We start from the raw sequence: 21,575 nt of genomic DNA, 5'->3' as shown, positions 1-21,575 counted from the left end.
AGTCTTAGAAAATGTACTGTACACTTTGTTGATTTTTAAATGTTTTTCTGTCATGTTTAGAAACTTAATTTATTGTTCCTTCAATTTTTGAAATGCTCTTTACAGTATGTGTGACTTTAAAGAGCACTTAATAAACTCTTGTTGTACCAAATTTGGCTTTGTTTGGACTTTTTTTGACCATAGGAACGCATTAATTGAATTTCAATGCATTCCTATGGGATTTTGTGCTTCGCAAGATGAAAAATTTGCTAGACGAAAAAACTCGTGGAACGAATTAATTTCGTCTTGCGAGGCACCACTGTACAATGCAAGGGTTGTATATAGGCATTAATCATCAATAGATTAAAGGTTGGAAAAGGGAACACATGGTTAGACAGGTATGAAAACCTCCTTATTAAACTGTTACTAGTGATTGATATTGCAGAACTTAAAAGAACATAACAATCGCATTCCGTAGATGTGGTCAACCATGCATTAAGAACAGGTCAGGGCACGATGTTTCATGAACTCAATGTGAACTGAACATTCTAGGGTGGATGAGGAAGGAATGCTTCAGCTCAGAGCGGTTTGCCAAACTCATGTGCAGAAGCAGAACTTCCCATCATTTATTGTGTTTCCAATTAATTTTATGAAACAACTCATTTTTAGAATTGGAAAATATTATTGAGCAAAAAACAACGGTAGAAAAGTTTTTGTTAAAGCTCTTTTTCTGCAGAAAATGATCAAGTTCCCTGCATGTTATCTTCATTCCCTAGGGACAAAAGCCATTCTAGATTGCTCCAGCTTTCAGTAATAGATATTCTGTTTCTTTTACAGCATGAATATATGCTAAAACTACTTGAGTCAACCAAAGATCAAGACAGTGTTAGGGAGGGTAAAGAAGACTTAACCAGAACAGCAACAACATCAACTTACGGCTGCATAAAACCCACGTCCATACTGTTGCCTACCCCAGAACATGGGGTAACCCCTCTCCATATTTCAAGCCCTGTGGAAGGAGGTAAAAAAAAGACATTTCAGGATACTTTCAGCTTTTCAGCCACTACTGTGCAAATGAACCAGGCAATTCAGAGTACAGGCCAAGCCTCTTCCTTCCTCAGTTGAACAGCTGCCTGTCATCTTAGGTCACATTCAGGCAGTTGACCTAGGCTCTGCCCTAGGGAATCAGACTGAGATAAAAGCATCAATTCCAGGTTCTAGGGCAAGGTTGGGAAACATTTGGCCCTCTAGCTGTTGTTAAACTACAATTTCAATCAGTCCCAACATACACAGGTAATGACCAGAACTATGGGACTCATAGTTCAACAACATCTGAAGGAGTATAGCGTCCACACACCTGATCTAGGGCATGCCCAGAAAGTGGAGGGAGTACAGTGGTACCTCGGGTTAAGTACTTAATTCGTTCTGGAGGTCCGTTCTTAACCTGAAACTGTTCTTAACCTGAAGCACCACTTTAGCTAATGGGGCCTCCTGCTACTGCCGCGCTGCCGGAGCACGATTTCTGTTCTCATCCTGAAGCAAAGTTCTTAACCCGAGGTACTATTTCTGGGTTAGCGGAGTCTGTAACCTGAAGCGTATGTAACCCAAGGTACCACTGTATCTGCTTTAAAACAGAAAGTTACAGTGGTACCTCAGGTTACAAACGTTTCGGGTTACAAACACTTTAGGTTACAAATTCTGCTAACCCAGAAGTAGTACCTCGGGTTGAGAATTTTGCCCCAGGATGAGAACGGAAATTGCGCGCCAGCAATGGGAGGCCCCATTAGCAAAAGCGCATCTCAGATTAAAAACGGTTTCGGGTTAAGAACAGACCTCTGGAATGAATTAAGTTCATAACCCGAGGTACCACTGTACTCTGCTTATGCACAAAGGTACTCAAGCGAAGATGGCAGAATTGTTTTTAAAACAAAGCATGGTATTTCTAGTTTATAACTGAACTCAAGAGTTGCCCATAGCTTCTCACTTTGTTGCTATCTAGATCAGAAGTGGGCAGACTTTAGGTGTGAGAAAGGTTGCATCCACATCATACATTTAAAGCACTCTTATACAACATTAACAATCATAGCTTCCTCCAAAGAATCCTGGGAACTGTAGTTTGCTGCCAGGGGAATTGTAGCTCTTCTAGGAGTAAACAACAGTTGCCAGGATTCTTTGGGGGAAGCCATGATTCTGAAAGTGGTATAAATGTGCTTTAACTATATATGGTGGAAATCAATCTTGTGCTATGATGAATGTTTGTTCCATCTGCATAGGCATTTCAGCTTGCGAGGTGATGATGCCCTCAACCCCCCCCCAAAGCACACTGTTTTGGGGTTCTCCCAACTCTCCCATGTGGGGGGAAGGGGGGATCTGCATTGTGCAAGCGGAAGTCATTGCACAAGACTTCCACTGAAAGGGCTCAGTAGCTGAATCCTGCCCAGAGCAAAGCAACAAGATGCCATTTAGAGTAATCATGAAATGATAAATGGTGCCTGCAAAGCCCTTGCATGGTGCTCATCAAGAGCCACACATATATATTTTTTTGCCGTCACGAAAAGAGTTCAGCTGGTATCATTGTCAAACTTGATCTGTGGGTGCATGTGGAGCTAACAGTCTGCCACACTGGCTAAACCCAGTTCTTCTCTGTCTTCTATCCATCTTCCTTCTGCCAAACTTTGTCATGCTGTCTGCTCTAGATCTGGAATGGTTTGAGCTACAAAATGATCCAAGGGTAGGAGCAACTCCTCTATGAGGAAAGATTTCAATATTTTCAGTTTATTAAAAATGTGAATAGCGAGGACATGACAGAAGTTTATAGGATTTTGCATGGTGTGGAGAAAGTAGATAGAGAGGGTTTATTTCTCCCTTACTCATTGTGCTAGAATGCAGGGTCATCCAAGGAAGCTGAATGTTGAAATATTTAGGACAGACAAAAGAAAGTACCGTATTTTTCCCTCTATAAGACGCACCAGACCACAAGACGCACCTAGTTTTTGGAGGATGAAAACAAGAAAAAAAATATTCTGAATCTCAGAAGCCAGAACAGCAAGAGGGATCGCTGCGCAGTGAAAGCAGCAATCCCTCTTGCTGTTCTGGCTTCTGGGATAGCTGCGCAGCCTGCATTTGCTCCATAAGACGCACACACATTTCCCCTTACTTTTTAGGAGGGAAAAAGTGAGTCTTATAGAGCAAAAAATACGGTACATCTTCACACTGTAGCCAAATAGCCACAGAATGTGCCTTTCTGTATTGTATGCTTCTCTCTGTATTTCTGTATTCTTGTTATTCTTTTCAGTTTAACAAAGCTGTGCCATTATTTGCAAGTGCGGAGAGCATGTAGCACTTGTAGGACCCCGGCCCAGTTAACAGAGTTTAGGTATGCATACTAGTGTAAAGGAAAGGCTGGTACAGAGTCAATTACACTGACCAGAGCCAGCTGGAAGATCATAGAACTGCAGAGTTGGAAGCAGAGTGGATTTGATTTAAATCCTTATTTAAGTCACTATTCAGTAAAGACTTGATTTAAATCTTTTTTTTACAGAAAGACTAATTCTTGCTGGTATAATCTTAATATTTACAACAAGATGAAAGTTTCATTTTTGGAATAATAAATTTTCAGTGTCGTTTTTACATTTATATCAAAAATTACTGATCTGGTTATACTATTATTTCAATTTCATTGTTCTGCATGGGACAATGACAATAAAGGTATCGTATTGTATTAGAAATACATAGACCGATAATTATGAAATTATTGTGAGGTTTAATAAGTTAACTGTTTATAGTTGGACAACTTTTCTGCTGTACTTTATTGGAAGGAGAAAAATAATCATTTCCTTAATAACAATTTAAACAATTTATTTAACTAAAACAATAACATTATAGCATATGTATCCATGTTTGTAAACCAATGTGGTTAAACAATTTAAAACAAAAACAAAAGCACACATGAAAAACATCCTTATTTCCTGATGAACAGCCTTTGGACTATAATGTAACTTAAATAGAAAACTCTCTTTAGAAAGATGTTTCCTCCAAAAGCATTTTATTTTAAAAATCCAATTTAAATTTTAAAAAATCTTTTAAAATATAATAATCATCATCATTGATTTTTATCCACCCTGGTTGGAAGAGACCCTGAGGATCATATAGTCCAATCCCCGATTGAGGAAGAAACCTTGATAAGATACAGGGAGTTTTAGGTAGAAAACAACTCCAAATATGGGGTGCCTAATTGGAAGGCCAGGTAAAGAACCATGAGCTGTTCACATGTTGCTGTAACCAATAATATTGCAGAGATGATACAGGCATGAGGGCTTCATGTATTCAGAATGCCATATAGATGCCTTGAATTCTTGTATTGCGGCCCCAGCTTTTGGAATTCTCCACTGGGGCACCTTTCTTTCTTGCTGCAGTAAGCAATAAAGCTGCTCTTTCCACAACACCTTTTGTCTTGAACTGGGAAGAAAGACGAGGCGTATTTTCAGACCTTCCTTTCGAAGGGTAACAACGCAGCACATAGTTAAATTAAGGTATTTGCTTCTACATGAGGCCACCAACTTGGATGGTTTTAAAGATTAGACAAATTCACGGTGTGTAAGGCTACCAACCACAATGGCTGCATACTACATATTTGGGTATCGGCGGGAGTAAGCAATCTGAACACCAGTTGCTGCAAATCACAGTGAATAAAGGGCGAGATGGAGAACATAAGAAATGTAAGAACTCTGGGCAATCCTCCGCAAAAAAAGCACAACTCTCTGCCATCTCCCCCCATTTTTTAAAATTCTAGTCCCCAAAAATACATGGAGGTGTCTTATACACAGAAAAAGACGGTACTTTGGTTGGCCTGTTTTTTTCACCCACCCATAGGGAGCCCAATTAAGGACTCTATACGGGCTCCGGAATATCCCATAAGAGAAAGGGAGCAGTTTTTCTTATAACACCACATACAAAATCAGAGGGCCTGAGGCATGGGCATAGCCAGGGGGTGCAGCTGCGCCCCCTAAATCAAGTAAATAAATGAAAATACTTAAACTAACCAATTTTGTCAAAGATAACTCGGTTCTGCCCACCCCCAAAATAACTCCTGGCTACGGCCCAAAACAGCTACAACTCCCTTGAAACCACTAAAGTTAAAATTCTGTAGTAGTATAACTTAAGCGGTTAGCACTGAAGGAGAGGGGAACAATACCTCTGAAACGACCAGCCCTAGACTAAAAACTTGTGCAGCTACATGGGCATAGCCTCAGATCAAGTAAAATAGAAATATTTAACTGACCAATCACGTCGGTTCTGCCCCCCAACAAAAGTCCTGGCTGTGCCCATGTGCAGCTACCTTACAAAATACGGCAATCACAATATTTAGGAGACTAGTTTTGCCATTCTGCGCGGGTATTTTTAAAAAGGGAAACCCTTCTCCTTCCCAACAAGAAGGCCTCTTCCTTAAGGAAAGCATCTTCCTCAACGCAGCACAAACCCAACTGGTCGCTCTCCGCCCCGCCCTTCATACAATCGCTGTTTCAAAGAACAGGGATGCATTTCCATAGTATCAGCTTTTGTTTTAAGGGGGGGGGGGAGTTACATGAATGAACTTCATTTCCCAGAGGTCTATTATAGCCTCTACCTTGCAAAAGTCTTTACCTTTTAGCTCCAACGCTGTTTCTCTTTTGCTGGAAGAAACGTGGTTGGAAGGAGAGCTACGCGCTGCGCGTCCCGCACCAGATCAAACCTGGCTGAAGCCTCTCGGTGTTGCGAAAAGACGAGTGCAGCCCATTGAAAGAGAAAGAGAGGAGAAAACTCGCTCGATTTGTTGCTTATTGCCTCCTTAACTTCTCAGCGCCTCGGCGCCTCGGCTGCCGAAAAGAGGAAGAGGCGCCCAAAGGCGCTCCAAATAAACGCCGCTTCTTCTCCTGCCTGTGTACGATTGTCACCCACAGTAACCCTGGCGCGGGCTCTGCTCTCCCCTGCAGGCAGATAGGAGAAGTGAGCCGGAGAAAACGCGCGCGCTGAAACCGAAAGTCAGAGAAGGAGAAGGCCCGCTTCTGAGAATCCCGCTCAGCTGCGAAAGGCTGTCGGGAAAGTGATTATGTCTCCCTGAGGCTGCCAAACGGCCATAAAATCTATATGGGTGTGATTTCTTTAGAGATCGCTGCAGGCGTCTTCTGCATGGGAGGCGGGAAAAGAGAATTGCATGAGACGATTGATAAGGCTTAGCTGCTCAAATAGCGCATTGCGCGGGTACTTCTCCATTCCATTAACTAGTTAAGGCATTATCTCCGCATTTCAGCTACTTAGGGAGGAAGATGGAAGGCTGAGGGAGATGACGGCTTGCAGGCTGTTCGCCGAGTTCCCGCCCTGACGTGGGTTGTGAATCTAAACTTGCAACTGCCCCGCTCCATTTCCTCGCCCAGTGCCCGTTTTAGGTATAAGCTAAACAAGCTATAGCTTAGGGCCCCATTCTGTTGGGGGCCCCCATTTTTTTAAAAAAAAAAACCCCTGAATGTACATTTTCAAAATTTTAAGATAAAAAAACAAAATAAAACCTACAGCTGGACATCTAAAGGGCCCCATTACCTTCAGTAGCATAGGGCCTCATCAAACCTAACTGGCCCTGTCCTCGCCCCTGTTGGAGGGAGCACTGAATAAGACACTGTAAGAATCTTCTGCATACAACACATTCAAAGTACTTAGCCTGTTGTTGTTTTTAAATGAAGGCTAAGTGCATTAAATTACAGTGTAGTAATTCGTGCGTTGAACTAGGACCTCAGAGACCATGGTTCCAATCTTAATTTTACATATTGCCCTCGCAGGGTCAGAAAAACGGTGACAAGACCTTGGTGTCGTGGTGGATGTCAAACCCATGTGTGCAGGCCGTGAAAAAGGCAAAATCCATGTTAGGGACTATTAGGAAAAGAACTGAAAAGAAAACTGCCAATGCAGTATCATAATGCCGTTAGTGCAAATCTACAGTGTCAGTGCAATTCTGGCCAACTCAGCTCAAAAAGAATAAAGGAAAAAAGGTTCAGAAAAGGGACGCAACCAAAATGATCAAGAGGGTGGAGCAATTTCCCTATGAAGAAAAGTTGCAGCGTTTGAGACTTTTCAGTACAGTGGTACCTCAGGTTAAGAACTTAATTTGTTCTGGAGGTCCGTTCTTAACCTGAAACCGTTCTTAACCTGAGGTACCACTTTAGCTAATGGGGCCTCCTGCTGCCACTGCATGATTTCTGTTCTCATCCTGAAGCAAAGTTCTTAACCCAAGGTACTATTTCTGGGTTAGCGGCGTCTGTAACCTGAAGTGTCTGTAACCCGAGATAGCAGTGTATATGGAAAAGGTGAACGAGAATTAATGGGATAGAAGTGTATAAATTTATGCATGGCATGGAGTAAAACGAGTAGAGAAATTCTCCCCAACTCAACACTAGGTCTCCTGGATATCCAGTGAAGCCGAAAGTTGGAAGATTAAAAGAAAGCACTGCTTCAACCAGCACATAGTTAAGCTGTGGAATTTGCTCCCGCAGGAAGCAATAATGGCCACCAACCTAGATGGCTTTAAAATAGGTTTATACAAATTCATGATGACTGTGCTCTGGTTCCAGTATTTGGGGCAGCAATGCTTCTGAATGCCAGTTGCTGGAAACTGCAGGAGTGGAAAGTGTTCTTGTGCCCGTATCTTGCTTGTGAGTTTCCTGAAAGCATCTGGTCGGCAACTAGATAGAGCCATTGGCCTGATCCAGCTGGCTCTTCTTAGTTTCTTATGTTCATAAATCACCACTAAGACTGGCGGGCCCTGGTTTCACTCAGTCGATAGAGCATGAGACTCTTAATCTCAAGGTTGTGGGTTCAAGCCCCACGTTGGGCAAAAGATTCCTGCATTGCAGGAGGTTCGACTACATGACCCTGGAGTTCTATGAAGAGAAGAGCTAGTCCTCTGAGGCTGCAGTCCTATGCCCACTCACCTCAACAGGTCTTCCTTCTGAGTAGATGTGCATAGAATTGTGCTGTAAGTAGCTATATCCCCTGACATGAACGTAGATGGCCTAAGTAAGTTGAGAGGTACCACTCATGAAAAGGACTGAATGTGCCCAGATTTGGAGATCTTCAGGGGAGGCTTTTATTTCAGTCTCACTTTAGAATCGTAGAGTTTGAAGGGACCACAAGGGTCATCTGGTCCAACTTCCTGCAATGCAGGAATCTTTTTGCCCAGTGTGGGGCTTGAACCTGTGACTCTGAGATTAAGAGCCTCATGCAATCCTGCAGTTTGGTGAGGGGCCTTCCCATCTGCCTTCTCCCTGCTTTCTTAATGGCCCATCACCTTTCCTTTGTTCTCTTAATCTGTGTATGTATGTCTGTGATTGCCACATTGATGACCTGTGACAATAGTAACTAATCAATGCCACCTGTTTTACAGTCATACAGGAAATCAAGATCAATAATAGTGAAGTCCCAAGTAAGGTCACAGTGAAATCATATGGTCAAAATGCATATAATAGTGGTTATTTTATATATTTGCAGGTTTTTGTTAGAACTATATGTAATTAAGGGCCACTAGGTGGCGTAGAAAGTCTGTGGTTGTTCCTTTCCTTGAAAATTATGTGTGATTATTTTTTCCTGTTACAGCCACCCAACAGGCATTCCCATACCATGCAGGTAAGTCCAAATTGTCCAGGGCTTTCCACATTTGGACAATGGTTTCTCTGGCAGCCATCAACAGAAATTACAACAACTCCTTTGCTAAAACATCCTTGTTCGGCCTCTAAAGATTGGTAGCAGGAAAAGCTCAGGTGTAAAGTGGAGGTCCTGGTGATACTAATTCCTGACATACTTTTTAATAAAAGTTGCATATGCAGGGGCATTCCCATCAAAGATGGCGGTGTATGCCCTTAGCCTTACATCCTGTCCATATTCTGACCAAGGAAGTAAATGTGACCTGACTTTATCAATCAAATACTTTTAGTGAAGTTGCTTTGATGCTAGCTGATATGGACTTTATGGGCTTGCTGGACCAATGCCTATTCCAAGCAGCTTCTTCCATTTAAAATCCCAAGTTGTCTTACCACACTATCTTCAGACCCAAGAATGGACCAAGTTCCAGGAAGATCTTATACATGAAGAGACAATGCCTTTCCCTCACCCAACACGTACCAGGAATGGCGGACTATTAAAAATTTGTTGTTGTTGTTGTTGTTGTTGTTATGTACCTCACCCTGTTATGTGGCTCACCCTGGCCACCAGGGGTATTGTGTACTGTATATAGTTTTCACTCAGGTCCACGTCAGTTAATTTACGCGGGAAACCCTGGGGTGTGGTTGTTACAATGTTGACAGCCGGCCGCCTATAAAAGCAGGCCAGCTGAGCTGTTCAGCTCAGTTCAGGTCCAGCTTACTATAAAGAACCACTTAGAAAAATCTGTGTGTCGTCTGCATTGTCAACCCACTACTTTATTATTATTATTATTATTATTATTATTATTATTATTATTAGAGAAGTATTAATAGTGAGTGGTAACTGAATAACAAGCAGGCATTCTAACCATATTAGAAAAACAAAACAATAACTGGTAATCAACAATCTGATTAGCTAACACAGTGGTCATTAAAGAAAATTAATACAGAGAGAACTGAGAACCTTTCTTCAGTTGGTTTTATTATTTATTGAATTTTAAACATTTAATTTTTTGTTATGTGCCACCCTGAAAACTGTTTTAGTCTATAAATGTTGTAAGTAAATAATATAAAATAAATTGACATAGCTGGGAGTAGGGAGGAAAGCTTAACAAAAACCTAAGTGCTACAGTGATCTACTATGTGTTTTCACTCTCCTTTGGGGGAAGGTCTTACAGGTCCTCTTGGGGACATCACCATGAACTCTGGGCAGAACCTTCTCCCAGGCCACTTCCATGGCTTTAGAATTGGAAGCTAGCCTTCCTCATAACTGCAATGCTTAGCCAAGATTTGTTTGTTAAAAGTATTTGTATCTGCCTTATCACCAAACGCTCAAAGTAGTTGTCAGGGAACTGCCATCAGTGCCGGAGGGATAGAGCAAAAGCCAGAGGGATTCCAGAGAGCATCCAGGGATCGGGAGAAGCAGCCCATCTTCTGGGGAAGAGAATCAGTGTAGCACCAGTGGAGAAGGGGGGCAGATGGGGGAAGCAGCGAGGCGGTCCCATGACTCCTTGCCTGGGACCAGCGGGGAGAGTAGGGGTCCTCCATTGCCCACGCCCTCCTTGCGCAGAAGGCAGGGCTACTGTACTACAAGGGGGCGCTGTATGTACCAGGAGAGACTTTGAGGGGGAAGGTACTTAGACAGGTCCATGACAACCCAACAGCTGGGCACTTTGGACAGCACAAGACCATGCTACTTGTCACCAGGCAGTTCTGGTGGCCAAAGGTGAGGGAAGACGTACAAGAATATGTATGAGGGTGCGACCAATGCCAGAGGGCAAAGGGGGAAAGGACTGCCCCCACGGGGCTACTGGAACCCTTACCTACACCGGAAAGGCCCTGGGAGGTGGTGATTTTATGACAGATCTGCCCAAGTCAAGGGGAAAGACAGCGGTCATGGTAGTGGTCGCTCTACTGACTAAAATGTGCCATTTTGTAGCTTGCTCGCATGCAGTATTGGCAGAGGAGACAGCCAGGCTGTTTGTGGACCACATTTTTAGACTGCACGGGGCCCCATTGAGGGTAATCTCAGATCGCGGGAAACAATTTACCTCCCGGTTCTGGCGGAGACTCATGAGCTTGCTACAGGTCGAGGTGAGCTTCTTGATGGCGAGGCACCCAGAAACCAACGGACAGGCCGAAAGAGCGAACGGTATACTCCAGCAGTACCTACGCTGCTATGTCAGCGAGAGGCAGAACGATTGGGTAGAGAAATTAGCTTTGGCTGAATTTGCGTACAATAACGCTGAACACGTGTCCACGGGAATGAGCCCTTTCATGGCCAATTACGGGTGTCACCCCAGAGCCTTCCCGGGGCGGGCGGAGGAAGGATGGAGTGTACCTGCGGCTGAGCAATTTGCGGAGGAAATGGAGGCCTTACACCAGCAACTCAGGCTGAACTTGGAGCGGGCCAAGGAAGTTTACAAGAGGCAGGCAGACAGGCACCGTCGGGAGAGGGAGGCCCTACGGGTGGGAGACCGGATGTGGTTGTCATCCCAAGGGTTGCCCCTAAAGGGAGGGTGCAAGAAGTTGCAGCCTAGGCGGCTGGGGCCTTTTGAGGTAATACAGCAGGTTAACTCAGTGGCATTTAAACTCAAGTTGCCTGACAGCATGAAGATACATCCGGTGTTCCATAGGTCCCTACTTTCACATTACAGGGAGGGGCGGGAATTCCCGGGACGGGAGGGAGGGGTTACCACCCACCCGCGGGTAGAGGAGAGGGAACACTGTAACAAAGCTACGGAAATACTCGATTCGAGGTGGCGAGGTCGCCAGGTAGACTACTTGGTAGCCTGGGAGGGAGAACCTAGGTCTGAAAACACTTGGGTCCCTGCTGAATCAATCACTGACGGGTATCTGGTGGAAGAGTTTCATGGTTTGTTCCCGGGTAAGCCCAAACCATTAGCTAGATTCTGGGAGGAAGAATTTGGACCCACAGACGACGAAGGGGACTTTGTGACTTTTCCTGCCTCCGAAGAGGAGGGAGGGGAGGTGTCCGAGGGAGAAGAATCAGACTGGGAGGTTCAACCAGCTGGAAGAGATCCGAGCGGATGGGAGGCTGGTTTTGAATCCTCAGAAGATGATGACAGTTCTTTCAGGGGATTCCCTGCATCGTCGGTCGAGGAGAGAGAGGAGGATGTATCGGAAGGTCGCGCCAGGGGTGGGGGGGTCCTGAGGAGGAGGTGGATGCCAGGGAACTGCCATCAGTGCCTGAGGGAGAGAGCAAAAGCCAGAGGGATTCCAGAGAGCGTCCAGGGATCGGGAGAAGCAGCCCATCTTCTGGGGTAGAGAATCAGCGTAGCACCAGTGGAGAAGGGGGGCAGATGGGGGAAGCGGCGAGGCGGTCCCATGACTCCTTGCCTGGGACCAGCGGAGAGTGTAGGGGTCCTTCGTTGACCACGCCCTCCTTGCGCAGAAGGCTTTCGCGCAGAGAGAGTAGGAGGAGACTAGGCGTTAAAGAGCTTCTTTGCTGGAAGAAGTTTAAGAAACGCCCACTGACGGATTCTGCCAGCGATTGAGTCCAGCCACAGGTGAGTGGCTGTCCGGACAGAAAAGGTTCACTTTGGCAACCCAGCCAGGTGTTTGCACCCAGCCGGGGAGATAGGCACCGGCTTACGCACGAGCAACCCCTAGAACCATTACAGTAGTTTAGAATAAAAAGCTAAAAAAGAAGAAGATGCAAAACAACACAAAATAGGATGTAAGAGCAGTAAATAAAGTACCACTAAAACAGCTAAAATCGAATTAAAAGAGCTTTCAGTCACTCTTACTGTTAAAAATCATACCCTCATAGAATTGTAGAGTTGGAAGGGACTATGAAGACCACCTATGTCCTAATCCAACCCCCTACAATGCAGAATTTTTTTGCCACTAGACTAAAATCCACAACCCTGGAATTAAGGGTCTCATGCTTTATCAACTGAGCTATGTGCTGTCTGTTATAGGTGGATGTCATTGGAATTAACCTTATTTCATAAGGGCAGTTGCCACAAACATCTGGCAGGACTGAAGCTGTACTTGTAAACTTTTATTTAAGCAATGATGGATGAATGTATGGAGCAAGAGGGAGGAGGGAGAGATTACAAAAATATTTTGAATTAAAAAAAATATGAAGATCTTCACATTACCTTTTAAAAAATAAGTAAGGCAGTAATTCTAACTGTAAGCTCCATTTAAATCAGTTGAGTTGAATTTAATTCTATGGACGGTCTTGGTAACTGAGAATGTGTTTATAGAAGTGTTTGTTTGCTTTTTAAGCTTTTCCTTGGGATAAGAATTTATTTGAGTGCAAAACTCACTGGGAATCTTGGGATTGAGGTATATACATCTTTAGAACTGCTCTTCGTGTGACATTAACAGTCATTGCAATGTCCTTGGTGTATGAGCTGCAACTATGCTGCTGTAGTTTTTCTGCCATTAGCACAATCCTGGACATGCTTCTTTTCACACTGATACCACTGTGCTTGTTCTGTGGAGTTTGTTCCCAGGTGAATGATTGCAGCCTTGGGCAAGTATTGTTTTTTTGCTCCCTCCATTCTTAACTGCGGTGCCCAAAGGGTGGTCGTCTCCCTCAACCCTACATGGGGCATCTAGGTGGGGGGGATTTAAAGCATGAGATTTGGTCACATCAGTGTTCTGATGACAATCAGTTCTACCTCTTAGTTATATGCTGCTGAGATACTGTAGCATTGTTAAATTTTTGTGTCAAAAATGGTCTGGCAATAGACATGGGTAGAATAAATACATTCAGGGTGGAGTAGAGAGCTAAGTGGCAGGTACTATTGAGGTTTTAAAGTTTTATGTATGTACAGAGACTCCAGCTCAAGATGGAATATGCTAGAAAATTCTAGCTGGTCAGTAATTTTCCATTTCTACTAGAAGCAGACCGATGTTGTTTTCATATTGTGTAGTTTATCTCTTTCAAGGCCATTGGGAGCATATATAAACTACCCAGCGAGCAGCCTCATCTGTACTTTCACTTCTCTCTGTCTGGGTTTTACTTTTTTTGCTCTGAACTAATTTTTTACAGTTTTTATATGCTGTACTGAAGTCGCCCCCCCCCCTCCAAGTTGCATATTGTTAGGGCTCTGGTAAAGATAAGATTTTTCAAGTAAACTACTATTAATTATTTTTCTGGGTGTCCAGTGTTGTTTTTGCAATACAAGCAGCTGCTACTCTGCTAATTAATCATTGAGTCGGAGAAGCCCCTGGACTTGAGGCTCATATCTCAACAGGTACAGGACCTTACTGAATGTGGGTAAGCTGACTGAACCTAGATCCAGAAAAACTGTTGGTAGATCCTGAGCCCAGGTTTTTTATTCTGGCTCACAATCCCAGCGAGTTAACCTATGTCCTATCAATATAGTTTGATCTGTGAAGGGGGGGGGGGGGAGTAATCTGGCCACAGAGAGGATGGTTAATTTATTATTTAATTTATATTCTGCCTTTCTCTACTCCTCTTCATGCTTCCTCTTGCAGATGATAAGTATGAGACTACCTGCATGGCTTTTGTGCCCAAAGTGAATGTGGGTAGTTAATTGCCACAAATTTCATCAGTGCAATCAGAAATGTTGAGAATTTAAACTTCAATATATTGCTGCTTTGAAGGATTTAATAGGTTTGTGTAACTTTGGCAGATTAAACAATTAGAGACCAGCTAATTGAGAAAACAATTATGCCTCATTATGCCTAGAGACAGATATTGCTTTGGAGCTGTATTAAACTATTGTAACTCAAACGGAGACAACCATGGCAGAAACCAAATTAGTGAGCATGGCAGAAACCAAATTAGTGAGGCAATCCCCTGCATTGAAATTCTGTTACAAGGTAGACACAGGATTGGTATGGGTTTTGAGTCTCCCTAAACTTTCATTTGTCTACTAAACTCCATTTTAGTATAAGGGTCCAACGCATCCTTGTTTTAGAAATGGGTTGCACCCCAGCCCCATATAATTATCCCAATCCCCCGGAGTGTATGGAAATGTAGGCAAGGCAAGGCCCATCATGGACGCGTGAAACAAAATGGTGTCCTTCAGCACCATGATGGACTCTCCTATTTGTCAAGGATGGTGGCCGATTCATGCCTTATATTCCTTTTTTTTAAAAATCTTAATGCAATCTCACAATAAACACCTGGAGAGCTGTATGCATACACACACACATTGTGGAAACACATGAAGTCACACACATAACATGCTCTCCTGTTGGCATCTGTGTCTGTCTGTGTCACATTACATCTTCCTGATCCTCCCTGCTTAAAGCGACAGCAGAGGCTAAGCCAGAAAATGACTGTAATAGTGGAAAACTGTCTGTTAAGTAGTTTTTGTTAGAATTCCTAATCCATGATTGCAGTCATGGGATTTTTGTCTATCACATGACGGTCTATGTTTTGACTCCACAGAGTGAGAAGTGACGGAGACAGGATGTTTGTGTTACTGTGTTCCGTGAAGTGGGACTATTGTCCTTTGTCCTTTCACTTTTTTGCTGTCTGATGCTAGAGAGAGAGAGGGAGCCATGTTGCAGTGCTCCGTGTGTGTTTATATGTAAATAAAGTAGATTAGCCAAAATGCTGAATTGCTGGGGTCTGTTACGCAAACTGCAAACACTCTGCGGATCCCTAAGTGTGCTGGTGTCTGCTGGCATCGGTCGCTGTGATGTTTGGGCACAAAAAAGCTTTTGAAGCTCCCGAACGAACGACCAGGAGGGAGAGAACATGCCAGTCGGGCATGTGTTTCTGCCAGGGTCCTACTTGAGTGTAGGATGAGCTCCTGACAGTTTCATGGCCAGAACTGCTTGGAGGAAGGAGGGAACAAAGTGTACCCTGTAAGCTTATCCCATCTCTTCACAGTCCTTCTAGGCAGCAGAGGGCAGGGACAGGGGCCTCAGGCTCCCCCTTCCCATCAGGAACAATTATCCACAGGGGGGATTTAAACCAGCCTTTGCCAACCCAGGGCCCTTCAGATGTTTTCTACCACAGCAGCCCTCAGAGCACCGTCCATGCTGCCTGGGGCTGAAGGAGTAGCAGTGCAAAGCACCTGGAGGACCCAAGTTGGTGAAGGCTGTTTAATGTATGTCACATAGCACAAGCTTCTGGTAGACACAGAAAGTCCTTGTTGCCTGTGACACACTTTTGTGCAGTGTGTTCTCACAGCGTCCCTGCTGAGCGCTGTATTGGAAGTGCTAAAGTGGACAGCGATGGTTTGTGACTCCAAGCAGAGAGCAAAGCTGTTTTGCAATTGTTTAAAAACTAGTTTCCACACAAAAATCAAGACTTGCTACTGAAGACTATGCTAGGGTTGCCATATTTCAAAAAGTAAAGACCAGGACACCCTGAAAGTTGTTGAAAGGTTCTAAAGAATTAGAAAGCTGGGCAATTAGAAGGTTAACATTGAGACTACGACGATTGTAATATGCTGACTGGTGAAACCTATTAGCCAAGCAGGCTTGGCTACAGGAAACAGGCGGTTTCCTTACATCCTCTTACAGCGGGTGGAATAAGACCATTGCTGTGCAAAATTGATTCTCTTTTCAATTAACAACTACACTTTGGACCCTCTCCACACGATCGGGAATTTTGAAAGGTAGTGTTATGTACTGAGTTGAATAGGATCCAAACTGTAGCAGTCTGATTGGTCCTAGAACAATAGGATCCAAAAGGCAGCAGTCTGATTGGTCCTAGAACAATAGGATTCAGAATGCAGCAGTCTGATTGGTCCTAGAACAATGCAGCAGTATGATTGGTTGGCAGGAACCACCCAATCCTGCTCCAGATAGAAGTGAATCCACAACCTGATTGGCTTACAGTAGAATTCCAGAATTAGCCAATCATGTGCAGCCCATTGTGTAAATAATGTATATAAAGCAGATACTGTGAGGGGACAATTATTCATTCCTCCTCACCACTATGAGCTGAATAAAGAGCATGAAATCACTTTGCGACTCTGAGTATATTTCACTGGCGACGAAGGTGGGATCCCGCTGAGCTGACTGCCACACACAGCACCGCAGCACCGCCAACTGCCGCACCGCTGCCTCGCACCGTGTATCCAGGCTTCAGCTCCGGGGCACAAGGAACTCAGAATGGCAGCCAACAGCAGCTTCTCGCCATTCAACCCAGCATCTGGAGACTGGGAAGCGTACGCCTCCCGTTTCACCTTCCTCCTAGAAGCCAAAGGGGTCACCGACGAAGAAGACGCCAAGAAGAGGGCGATATTCTTCAGCGTCTGCGGAGGGGAGACGTTTGAAATCGCCCGGGCTCTCCTTGCGCCTGAAGACGTCGCTACTGTTCCATACAAAACAATAATGGAACAGCTGAAGGGGCACTTTTCGCCGCAGCCCTCAGTGGTGGCTCGTCGAAATGCCTTCTACGCAAAGCGGCAAGCCCCTGGGGAAACCATAACTGGGTTTGTGACCTCTCTCCGCCAAGCCGCCCGGTTCTGCAACTTCTCAGAGCTGGAGAACATGCTTCGTGACCGCCTCGTCGGTGGCCTGAAGGATGAGAAGCTGCAACGACGCCTCTACGCTAAGAAGGACCTAACGTTCCAGGTCGCTCTGGAGGAGGCCCTGGCAACAGAAGCTGCCGAGAGGTCGACCCAAGAGGCACGGCCGAGCCTGCCATCCCAACCGAGGGTCCACCATGAAGACCTCACCGACGACTCAGGATCCGACAGGGAGGAGGTGCACCGAGTACAGCAGCGCACTCAAGCAGCGCACAGACCACAGCTGCCTCGACGAGAAGGAGGGAACTGCGCAAGCTGCGGGGAGAGTCACGAGAGGAGGACCTGCCGTTTCCGCAACGCAGAGTGCAGGCAGTGCAGAAAATCGGGACACATCGCCCGGGTGTGTCGGGCTCGGCCCACCCGACACCAGGCATCAGATGACCAATCCAAGAGCCCCAGGTCCCGGGGCCCAACGCACCAAGGCAACTCGACGGAGCTCACGGACTTCCAGGTATACCAGTTGCCCCACCCCAACGTAGAGAAAATTTATGTAGAGGTACAGATAGAGGGGGCCCCATGCCGCATGGAGCTTGACACGGGTTCAACTCTATCCATAATCTCGGCAAGGACCTTAAGGAAACTGTGTCCCACTGGGGGGTCCCAAACTCAGGCCGGCCCCATTCACCCTCCGGGACTTCCAGAAACGTAAGGTCCCCACAATGGGGGTGGGGACCTTCAGGGTGCAATACCGAGGGCGGACGCGGCAACTGGACTTGCTTGTGGTCAAGGGCCCCTACATTAGCTTACTGGGATTGGCATGGTTTGGACCACTGGGGCTAGCTGTCACCGGGGTGAACCACACTAGCTTACAAGTGGACGTGGACGCCATATGCAAGGAATTTCCAGGGGTTTTCGATGGGAAATTGGGACAGTATACGGGCCCCCCCATTGCGCTACAGCTTGACCCCGCAGTACGACCGGTCAGGCTCAAGGCCCGCCGGGTCCCGTTCGCCTTGAAACCCCGTATAGACGAGGAATTGGACCGACTCGTAGAGCAAGGAGTGCTGGAGCCGGTGCCTAATGCTCCCTGGGAAACCCCAATCGTCACACCCGTCAAGCCTAATGGTTCGGTCCGCATCTGCGCAGACTACAAATGTACCATAAACAAGGCCCTCACGGCCCACGCATACCCAGTGCCAGTGGTCAGCCATGTCCTTGCCACCCTGGCTGGGTCGAAAATTTTTGGCAAGCTGGACTTGGCCCAAGCATATCAACAGCTGCCAGTAGATGAGGCCACAGCAGAGGCACAGACGATTGTGACGCACAGAGGAGCGTTCAGGGTAAAGCGGCTGCAATTCGGTGTCAGCGTGGCACCAGGCATATTCCAGAATATAATGGACTCTCTCCTTAAAGGGATTCCTGGCGTCACCCCCTTCTTCGATGATGTGCTGATTGCCGGCCCCACACCAGAGGAGTTTGAGGACCGCCTCCGCACCGTTCTGCACCGTTTCCAGACGGCGGGTCTCAAGGTGAAGCGGGAAAAATGTCTACTAGGAGTGCCTCAGGTGGACTTTCTGGGATTTATGGTGGACGCAGAAGGGGTCCACCCGACTGGGGACAAGGTACGGGCCATTTGTGATGCCCCAGCGCCCAAGAGCAAGACTGAACTTCAGGCCTTCTTGGGGCTATTGAACTTTTACCATTCCTTCCTTCCCCACAAGGCGGCGGTAGCGGAGCCCCTACACAGACTCCTGGACAAGCGGGCCCCTTGGGTGTGGGGCCAGCGCCAGGAGGCCGCATTCCAGGCAGTCAAGGACTTGCTTGTCTCAAACTCGGTCTTGGCACACTTCGACGAGAGGCTGCCGGTGGTGCTAGCATGCGACGCCTCACCCTATGGCATTGGAGCTGTCCTGGGGCACCAACTCCCGGATGGAAGAGAGGTACCGGTGGCGTACTTTTCCCAGACACTCAACACAACCGAGCGGAACTACTCGCAAATCGACAAGGAGGGTCTGGCAATCGTAAAGGGAGTAAAAAAATTCCATGATTTCTTGTACGGGCGGCCCTTCACCGTGGTGACTGACCACAAGCCGTTGCTTGGCTTGTTTGCCCCCGAAAAGCAGACCCCCCAAGTGCTGTCTCCTCGCGTCCTCAGGTGGTCAATTTTCCTTGCCAGCTACCAGTATGCACTGATTCACCGACCTGGGAAGGCGATGGGCCATGCGGACGCCCTCAGCAGGCTACCACTACCGGAAACAGGCCCTGACCCAGCACCTGCACAAGAGGTTATGAGCCTGGAGCTGCTTCCCGACCGCCCCATTCAGGCACAAGAAGTTGCACACCATTCCAAGAAAGATAGGGTCATCTCCCGGGTCCTGGACTGGGTGTGGAGGGGATGGCCCAGCAGCAGCCCCGGGCCAGAATTCGCCGGCTACACAACCCGCAAACATGAACTGTCGGCCCACAAGGGGTGCCTGTTATGGGGAAGCAGAGTCGTTGTTCCCCAGCCCCTCTGCAAAAGGGTCCTCACAGCCCTACACGAGACACATCCAGGGGTAGTAAGAATGAAGGCCCTTGCCAGGAGTTATGTGTGGTGGCCGGGGATCGATGGAGAGATAGAGGCCTGGGTCAAACACTGCCAGGCCTGCCAAGAATCCCGCCCAGATCCCCCAAGGGCCCCAGTCCAGTCCTGGGAGTCCGCCCGAGCACCATGGTCACGCCTGCATGTGGATTTCGCTGGCCCCTTTCAGGGGAAAACATTCTTCATAGTGGTGGACTCCTACACCAAATGGCTGGAAGTCGCACTGGTACCGTCCACTTCCACGTCCGCAGCCATCCGGGTACTACGCAGGCTGTTTGCAACCCACGGGCTCCCTGACACTCTCGTCTCAGACAACGGGACTGCATTTACGTCAGGAGAATTCCAAACCTTCACAGCGCAGAACGCCATCCGCCACATCCGTTCGGCGCCGTTCCACCCTGCCACCAATGGCCAAGCAGAACGCATGGTGCGGACCACCAAGGACACCCTTCGCCGCATGACGCAAGGGGACTGGGAGTACCGCCTTGCCACATTCCTTCTAGCACAGCACAGCACCCCCAGCTCAACGACTGGCCGGAGCCCCGCTGAACTACTAATGGGTCGGCGCCTTGCAATCAGATTGGACCGCCTTCACCCCGATAGAGCTCAGGATGAGATAGTGGTGGGGGAAGGCAGGAACCCCCGGACCTTCGAGGCCCAGGACCCAGTGTACGCAAAGAATTTTGGGGCAGGCCCAGCATGGGTACCCGCCACAATCACCAGGGTCACTGGCCCCGTGTCGTACGAGGTGCTAACGGATGGGGGGCAATGCTGGCGCCGCCACTGCGACCAGATACGGCGACGATTCCCGGGAGAAAACCAGGAGGAGGACAGGTCAGAGGAGTCCCAAGGGAACAGCGGGGCAGTGAGGCCCATAGAGCAGGAGGGGCCAGCAGGAGAGGCAGAATCAGTAAATACAGAGAGGACCCGTGAGGCCGAAAGGACACCGGAACCAGAACCACGACTGAGCGAGCCGGTTGCACCAGACCAAACAGCCGCATCACAGCCAGCATCCTTGGAACACGAGCCAGAACCCGGAGCCCGGACCAGGGAACACCCCAGGCCACAACGCACACGTAGGCCGCCGGCATACCTTGAGGACTATGAATGCGACCTCCCGGGCAGGACTGGAACTTAGAGGGGAGGGGTGTTATGTACTGAGTTGAATAGGATCCAAACTGTAGCAGTCTGATTGGTCCTAGAACAATAGGATCCAAAAGGCAGCAGTCTGATTGGTCCTAGAACAATAGGATTCAGAATGCAGCAGTCTGATTGGTCCTAGAACAATGCAGCAGTATGATTGGTTGGCAGGAACCACCCAATCCTGCTCCAGATAGAAGTGAATCCACAACCTGATTGGCTTACAGTAGAATTCCAGAATTAGCCAATCATGTGCAGCCCATTGTGTAAATAATGTATATAAAGCAGATACTGTGAGGGGACAATTATTCATTCCTCCTCACCACTATGAGCTGAATAAAGAGCATGAAATCACTTTGCGACTCTGAGTATATTTCAGGTAGGATCTCTGAAATCTAAAATGTAATCTGTGCAAAGGGGTATAAACTGCAGTCTGATAGGTGTAATTTATTTATTTATTTTTTTGTATTTCCACTTTATAGAATCTTCATGGACCTATAGCTGTTTGACTTTACTTTGCAGCAGTTAAAAAACCAAAGGAGCTTTCGCCTCTCCTTGTTTAAACAGTGCATTTCCACCCAATACGTTGAACTGAATCCAGATACATTCATTGAAAGGGCATGGATGTATAGTTTTGGTCCTTATTGCACTTAAAAGTACCATGTAATATTTTTTTTTTCAAATATCCTTGTGGTATGTGGGTTAATACTAGCAGCAGAAATAAAAAATGTGAGATGCAAAAGCATACATTTCCTGTTTTCTCCCCCTACT

The 21,575-nt window shown here is 46.7% G+C and overlaps 1 protein-coding gene and 1 long non-coding RNA gene across 4 annotated transcripts in view; one reads left to right on the top strand and one right to left on the bottom strand.

Annotated features, from left to right (window-relative positions):
* LOC308479384 (uncharacterized protein) overlaps window positions 1-5,920 on the bottom strand; it is a 32,231-nt gene extending 26,311 nt beyond the window's left edge. The window contains exons 1-2 of one of the 3 annotated variants that reach the window (XM_081010053.1): window positions 5,623-5,920; window positions 916-988 (exon numbers count right to left, since the gene is read on the bottom strand). In XM_081010053.1, coding sequence (XP_080866179.1) covers window positions 916-978 — 63 coding nt within the window. In that variant the 5' untranslated portion in view covers window positions 979-988; window positions 5,623-5,920. Of the gene's footprint in view, window positions 1-915; window positions 989-5,173; window positions 5,195-5,260; window positions 5,467-5,622 lie in introns of those variants that run through there. The other 2 variants (XM_081010054.1, XM_081010055.1) reach the window with 2 other exon arrangements.
* A 10,214-nt stretch (window positions 5,921-16,134) lies between these two features.
* On the top strand, window positions 16,135-21,480 carry LOC308479478. Its single transcript, XR_013987699.1, has 2 exons — window positions 16,135-16,225; window positions 21,184-21,480. It is a non-coding gene; the product is annotated as an uncharacterized lncRNA (long non-coding RNA).
* The last annotated feature ends 95 nt before the right edge of the window (window positions 21,481-21,575 follow it).

The sequence above is a fragment of the Podarcis pityusensis genome, assembly GCF_964106645.2.
Source record: "Podarcis pityusensis genome assembly, chromosome: 6".
Lineage (NCBI taxonomy): Eukaryota > Metazoa > Chordata > Lepidosauria > Squamata > Lacertidae > Podarcis > Podarcis pityusensis.
The sequence above is the reverse complement of the archived record's forward strand: the minus strand, read 5'-3'. Positions and strand labels throughout refer to the sequence as shown.